We start from the raw sequence: 7916 nt of genomic DNA on the forward strand, positions 1-7916 counted from the left end.
ATCTTTTAATTAAAATTACTGGAGATAAAAAAAATAACGAGACATAAAAATATATATCGAGCACGTAAATTTTCTAGCAAATAGTTTGTGAGCTTATGAATTTACTGGGAACATACATCAAATCTGTAGTATTTTATTTTTAAAAAATAAATTACTGATAATTTTTTACAGAAAAAAATTAATAGCGTGTCAGTGGTAGAGCAAAAAATTTTTTCGCTCGACTGGAAAAAGAATGGCTGCAATTTCGGGAATTCGCGCCGAGGAGTAATGGCTCTGGGTGTTAATTGGCGGAAGCATCGCTAAGATTTATCATTATTTTAACGAGATATCACGTCGATAGTATACCGAGTTTTTCATACGTGACCGGAATAAGACGAAAAGAGTTGAATTGAGCGTTCAGTTGAGGGATCATAAGATATATTAATTACGTTGTGCTTTGAAGAGTATTAAGGAGAGATAAAATAAGGCAAAAAATAAAGGGTTAGCTCGTTCATGGGAACTGGCGGTGAGCCAGACTCGTTAATCTTCGTTGTTCTCAATAAATATATACATACTCGAATATATATCTGCTATTTCAACAAACTCTTCTTCCTGCCAATGCCAAGAATTAATGCTCCGTTCAAACTCTCACCGGTATTGATCTCGAAATATTTACCTCTGGAGAATAGAAACCCTTTTTTTTATCTCTTAACTTTTTGTAGTTAAATATATTCGATTGTCATTCGTTTAAAAATAAAAATCTACCCCGCAATAACAATAACTCCTTAATGAAAACAAAAAAAAGAATTTCAAGTAATTTCACTAATTTATTTTTAAATCAGTTGATAATCTATTCCGCATCTGAAAAACACAATTGTTACAGAAAAAAAAAAATGGTAATTAAAAAAAAACTTTTGCGTCTCATTTAAGTAATTAAATATTTTTATAAAAAAATTTTCGCTGAGCATAAGCAAAAATTAAAATTATTATTATAATAGTTCGACTATTATTATTATTACTAGTATTATAACTCACCGTATAGTAGTACTTATTTTTTAATTTTTTTTTTAATAAATATTCCAAGTTCCAGAGGTTGAAAAATTACCGGATTGTTTGAAAAAGTTTTTAAATTTTCTGGAGCATTTCAGTAGGTCGTAGAATTTTTCGAATGTTTCTGAAAATTATTATTATTACTATTGACTCGTATAGAAAAATTTTATAACATTTCATAAAATAGATTTACGTAATCTAAAGATTTTTTATAAACATTCTGTAATCTTTTCGCGCCATTTTCTGACATTCCTGAAAACTGATTCCCGGAAGCGAAACTTAGATTTCGTATGGTATAGCTATGATTATTTACTTATTCATTCATTTGTTAGACGTAATGACACGTCTAGCTCTAAAGTCTCACGAGAGCAAACGTGCATATCCTGGGTACACACTTACTTCTATCGTAGTTCTTGTTCCGGATTAAATACTTTGTCAGTTGTGGGAACCCACCGGGACTAGAACGTTGTGTTGTCTAACTGTCGCGTTGATAAACTTTATTTAACAACGTGCCCTCGCAGGATCCGCTCTTAAACTTAGATTAATTTATATATATCCAGCTTTTGACGGAAATTTTCATTCAAACATTTATTAAACTTTCTGCGCTGTTTTTTTCTTGGCAAACTGACAACAAAATTGCTTGTTATATTTTAAATTTGGTATTCAATTTCCCGCCATGAATACCAAAGACAATTGAAAATCAAGTTCCGGCCCCAGCAAATAAAAAACAGAGACTGAGACAATTATCTGGAAAAAAAGTGTATCGTGAGTTGAGTTTAATCCCCCGTCATACCTCAACCAACTCATCTCACATCACGTCTTCCTCATTTGGCGAAACTTAACGTTATCTTCATCCGCTTGAGGGTTTTATACATCAAGCAACGTAACCGTTTATCGTCTATCTCTATCGTTGCAACTCTACCTCAGTCATTCCTGTGAAAAATAAATCCTCGCTAGATGGAGAATAGATGCACCCTTATACCACTTCATCTCTTACACTCACCAGCAGTCTAACTTTTCCATAGACTCGTTCCTCATTGTATTGTCCCAACTCGTTTCGAGATTCCACTTGAGCTCTCCAGCTCTCCAGGCAATATCGATCTGCTAAAATGAAATGAAAATCATTATGTATTTTTTGAAAAATTAATTGCGCTACCTTGAGGATAAATTTCATATTTTATTTACTTATTACAGAAGTAAAAATCATTTTTCATACTTTACGAATAGTGTATTGCGCTTTTAAAATAAATTGGATTTTAAATATATATCGCATGTGCACCGAAAAAGGTTTATGTGCATTTCAAATAAAATCCTCGGTGGGTCAAGGCAAAACATTTTCATCCGGGTTTTAGGATCCAAGATTTCAATATAAAATATAATCTAGTGCATTTTATGATAAATATATTCACATTTAAAATAAATTGTTTTATAAATTTGATAACTTAATTTTTGTTTTAATTAATTAGACGAAATTAGTACAGAATTTTTACGAAGGTTCGACTTTTCAAATATTTTTTTTCTTGAAATTTCTACTCGAAAATTATATTTGCAACTTAAATTTACATGATTTTCATTGAACTTTAAATTTTTCTGATATTTCATTTTTTTTACTTTTTTTCCATTTTACTTGAAAAAAAATTGATTTTTCTAATCGTAAATTCAAACAAGCCGGAGACATGATAATCTATTATTCTTTTGTTTCTGGCAGAGTCGAATGTATTTTTTCCCAACAAAAAACTAAAAGTCCAATAGTGTTCATTTTTTATTATATTTTTCAAACAAATGCTCTAGTATTGTTCTAAATCGCAGGGTAATTTTTTACTAAAAATTTTTTCCATACGTACAAAGCGGTCGAGACTGTCAATTGTGAAAATGTGATTTTGTAAGCTTAACGTAGTAAATGCAGAAGGGAATCGAACTTGACATTCCCAATTGAGCAATAGTTACGAGTCCTGTGGTCAATTCCCCGCCCGTCAGCGTCACTAATTCACTTTATTACTCGCAGTTCTCCTGTTCATTACCTCACATTTGGTCGTTCTTTTCCGTGGTAATACACACAATAAATACACTTTTACAAATTACCTATTCGTTAATGGTCAAGTTAACTTTCTCCTTGCTACCAATATAAAACATTAATGATACTTACATTTATAATCCATTTTAACTCATAGAAATCTATTATTTGCATCGTGAGAAAATTTGTATTGCACTCAAGTGTGGGGCGACATTATGCCCTCCAGTTTTAAAAAATGCGCGTAATTAAAGAACACCGTTACTGCGCAAGATTAATTGCCCTGCACATGCGCAATGTGAAGGTAACTTCATTCAGCAAATGAACTTGGGCTTGTTGATAAGACACTTTATCCGTAGGTTAGGAATTTAAAGATCTTGTGATTCAAAATATTTATAAGCATCATTGCGACCAATCAGAATCGTTTAGGCTAAAAAATAAAATTTTATGAAACTGTTTATGCATCAGCGGTAAATTTTTCGGGCATTTATTGAATAGAGTATTTTATATATTTTCACAATACAAAAAATATAGGGTAGAAGTACCATTTTTGGCCACTGCTCCATTTTTAGACATTTGATACTTTGTTTTAGTTAATGTAAAAGTATAAAATATAATTACACTCTGATAGTGTAGTAAAAGTATCTTTATACCCATTTTTAAAATTAATTATGTCACTGTCTCACTAATTATTTTATTCAATTTTCTCAAGTGTCCAAAACTGGCCCTAAAGTACCCAAAAATGCTACCTCTACCCTATATTTTATGCATTAAATGAAAATATATTTTAAAACTTAAATTTAATAATGGTTAAATAAAAAAAAAAAGTAATAAGCAGTAAAAAGAATAACTGGGAAAAAAGAATTACAAGTGTTATTAAATTTCAAGTAGTCTCATCATGTCTCCGTAAATCTCATATTTCATGGCCTTGTTCAAACCCTAAAGTACCACTTGAAACTGGCTTTTCGACCTGATAAACCACTCTCATACTCACCGACTACAATAAAATTGTTAGGTCATTTATTAAAAATTATTCTAAAAATAAACAACAATTATAAACAATAATTTAAAAATTAAATTTTAAAAATATATCTACGATGCTTTGACTTAGCGGCAAACTGCAAGGCACCTTGCATCCATACTTCACCATGATAAGTATAAAAAAAAGTAGGACATGTGTTGATAAGTATTTGTGCTATGTGTGTTAACAAACTTTTTAAATCGTACTAAATAAATATTTTATATAAATATTTATTAAAATGTTGCATGTTTTTACTCTGGATGTCTTGCACTGGATGTTGATCTTTTTTCCACGATACGTATTTGCCAGTAATCTTTTAATAAACTAATTAATTAAATACTTACTATGTATGGCAATAATAATAATAATCAATATTATTATTATTTAAATAATAAAATGAATGAACTGCTGAATGTATGAGTATAACGGCATTGCGCATTTGAGTAAGTACGCTTATAACTTTTCGTCTCTTATTTTCTTCTTCACTTATCTTGATCTATTTTTAACAAATTTTTTTTTTTTCACTATTATTATTAATTCATTTGTATTTTAATTTAATCGTTTTACCCGAGTTATTTATAATATTTTTTAACAGAATGAATGAACGAGTGAATTTAATACTCGATAAAAATATCGACGATTAAAAATCATTAACTTTTTATTTTGCATCAATTATAAATATATTTATTTATTTATCATCCAGCTTTTCATTGAGAATATTTAGTGTGAAACTGACAGCAGTAAAAAATAAAATTCTCAATTAAAAGTAAAATAATAATGTAGATAAAACAAAAAATAAAAAACACGAACTAATCACTGTTTATTTTTTTTGGGGAATTTTTCTTTGAAAAAAAAAAATCCTCATTAATTAGGAACGTACTTCAACTGCATAATGTTCATGGTGGCGAGCAGTGTGGTCCTAACAGTCCTGGTGCTCAACTATCATCACAGGACGGCGGATAATCACGAGATGCAGCCATGGGTAATTTAATAACGATTGATAATAATTAACGTTAACGAGTAGACTGACAGATTGAAACTCACGTGTGCAGTAGTCACGTTTGCGCTGTCGCTGATGGCTAATATAAGGCTAACTAGCTCAGACGGTGTCTTTGTGTTGACCATTTCCTCCAGAGGACCCTCGGTCTCTGTTTGATCCTTTGTCTTACAGCTGTGGGGCTGCTCGGGTCGCTCTCGTCCCCGCTATTGGCTTAGACTGATAGCGATGGTAATGATACATGTCTCACACAAGTTGTATTAATTGTAGGTCAAAGTAGTCCTGCTTGAATGGCTTCCATGGATGCTGGGTATGAGCAGACCTGGAAGAAACATCACATGGAAAACCATAACAAACAACCGCAAGATGCGGGAAATGGAGCGGAAAAATAAAAGTAGCAAGAGCCTCATTGCAAACGTTCTTGATATGAACGACGATTATCGATTGAAGCCCACGGTGTCTAGTGTCAGTTCAACTTACGCTCGGTAATTTATTTATTTTTCTACTAATCTATATCTGTATATATATATATTTATGTATTTATTATTTATAGAAAAAAATATTTTAATTTTTTTATTAAATGTATCTTTGGAGTTAAACTGTTTAGAAATTTTACCTGTGATTTCTTTATCCGAAAAATATATTTGAAAATTTTTCTACCAATGACATTGCGATCTGAGGTTATTGAGTTTCATGATGCCGGATAGAGATCTCATGATAAAAGTAAATTAAATGCATGGAAGAAATGAGAAAAACTAAAAATGGTAAAAAAATCAAGTGGTTCTGTCTTTCCCTCGGTAAAAGATTACCTATGATAGAAAAAATAACTTAGTCATAGGTAACATCTTGCTAAATTTAATTGGATCTATTCAAGTTTCTGTAGATTTTTAAAGTTGAACTTTTATCTTTACATTTAAATAATTTTCATTTTTGAACTTTGCATAAATCAAAGTAATTAAAAAATTTGTAACCATGTAGATTTATAATTATTGACTCTAATCCCATTTTTATCCTTGTAGAGTATACAATTAAATAAATATTATATGTCAAGTAATGCATAAATTTATTAGATATAAAATTTTAGTAAAAAATGAAGAATTTTGTTTCCACGTTGGTTCAATATCAGAAACGTTTTATCCGAGTCGTCGACTAGAACGTGGGGTAATAACAGAGATAGTTGTACTGTGGGAATGTAAAAGTGCAAGTAGCAGTGGAGGTTCGCGGATGAACCAGTGGAGCGCGTTTACTGATCGATATTGGGTGTCACAGTAGAGTAGAGAGAAAATATCGACGGGGAATTTTACAACCCGTGTCCCGATGGAATACCAGAGAGTACATGGATTGATACGAATAATTGATTTTAGCACCTCGGGTCACGACACGCCTCGCAGACCGACCACCGTCGAGGAAACCACTATCGGAATGCCCTACAATGGGACTTCTTGCCATTACAGCGAGCTCAAGAATATACTTAGTGAGCTACAGTTTATTACTAAACGTATGAAAAAAGCCGACTGGGAGGCTGAGGTCATCAGCGATTGGAAGTTTGCTGCCATGGCTGTTGACAGGTTGATAAAATTCACTTTTTATTTTATTACTAAAAAATTCTCAACCATTTTAGGTTTCTGGATGATGCAAAAAATCCCTCTACAATCCTTTGACAAAAACATTAGGGCAAAATGGGTCATTTAAATTTTTTTCTTATAATTCAATTAAAATTTTCACTCGAAGTCAAAGTAAAAATTTCTTTTATTTCTATCCGATGGCCCATTTTACCCAAATAAATTTTTTCTTAACACCTCTCCCGCTCCCATCCCTACTCACTACCTTTTGATTGTGTCTTAATATTTAAAACCATCAGAAAAAATTCTAAAAATAACTCAGGAAGAAAATTAATAAAAATAATTGTTTTTAAATTTTTTAAGGCTGTGCCTGATTGTATTTTCACTATTCACGGTGATTGCAACGATAGCAGTTCTTTTATCAGCGCCACATATAATCGTCCAGTAGTAAACTGCCCAGGCCCAGCAGCCAAAAAACCTTTCCGAAGAAGGCTCCTCCTGATTCTAGGTATTTTTAATCACAATTACCATAAAAACAATCATTTTATTTAAATGCCTCTTATAAAATTGATTTCCCCATTGGCCGTGGGGTTTTTTACCTCTAATGTGAAATAGTGTAAAGTAAGATGATAATTAAAATTTTTTTTCCAGTCATGGAAGAACGAATCAGCCAAGTCACTAAGAATAGTCTCACTGGAAACAGTCGGTCACGTAGTGGACAAGTTTACTACGCAAAAGTTCGTCTACAGCTTGCGAACAAACCCGAAGAGTAAGAGTGTTTGCTCACTTTTCTCATTGGTAGTTTGCAAAACTGTTGACTCGATAACACGAATTTAATTTATAAGTAAACGACGTGAAAGGAATAAATTTATTACAAGACCAAAAAAAGACTTGGCTACTATTCGTCCATGTGAACCTGCAGGAAAATTCTTCAAAGACCTTTCAACAAAAAAAATTCTCCAAGTACTTTCGATAACTTCCAACTCTACACATTATCTTCTCGACGCTATTCTCCGACGAGTTTGTCAAAAGAAAATCATCATCGTCAGCAACAAAAAAAAAAATTTAATTACATAAATAAGTGAAAAGTACTGGAGATTTTTTCGCTCTCCGACAATTTAAATTACGTTGGATTTTTAAAACTCGCAGATAAAAATAAATTTATTTGCGAGAAAATGCTCAAAAAAAAAAATATCTCTGAAATCCTTTTTGTCGCCACACACGCGAATCTCAAAACTTAAAAACAAAGACAAGACAAGCCTCGATTATTAATCGGCAAAATAAATAATAACAACA

At 31.7% G+C, this 7916-nt stretch overlaps 1 protein-coding gene across 1 annotated transcript in view; it reads left to right on the forward strand.

Moving 5' to 3' along the window:
- LOC103574691 (acetylcholine receptor subunit alpha-type acr-16) overlaps window positions 1-7662 on the forward strand; it is a 122164-nt gene extending 114502 nt beyond the window's left edge. Inside the window, exons 10-14 of the mRNA XM_014442995.1 lie at window positions 4934-5043; window positions 5329-5543; window positions 6423-6626; window positions 6984-7128; window positions 7272-7662. Coding sequence (XP_014298481.1) covers window positions 4934-5043; window positions 5329-5543; window positions 6423-6626; window positions 6984-7068 — 614 coding nt within the window. The 3' untranslated portion in view covers window positions 7069-7128; window positions 7272-7662. The remainder of the gene's footprint in view (window positions 1-4933; window positions 5044-5328; window positions 5544-6422; window positions 6627-6983; window positions 7129-7271) is intronic.
- Window positions 7663-7916: the final 254 nt, after the last annotated feature.

This window comes from Microplitis demolitor, chromosome 7 (assembly GCF_026212275.2).
Source record: "Microplitis demolitor isolate Queensland-Clemson2020A chromosome 7, iyMicDemo2.1a, whole genome shotgun sequence".
Lineage (NCBI taxonomy): Eukaryota > Metazoa > Arthropoda > Insecta > Hymenoptera > Braconidae > Microplitis > Microplitis demolitor.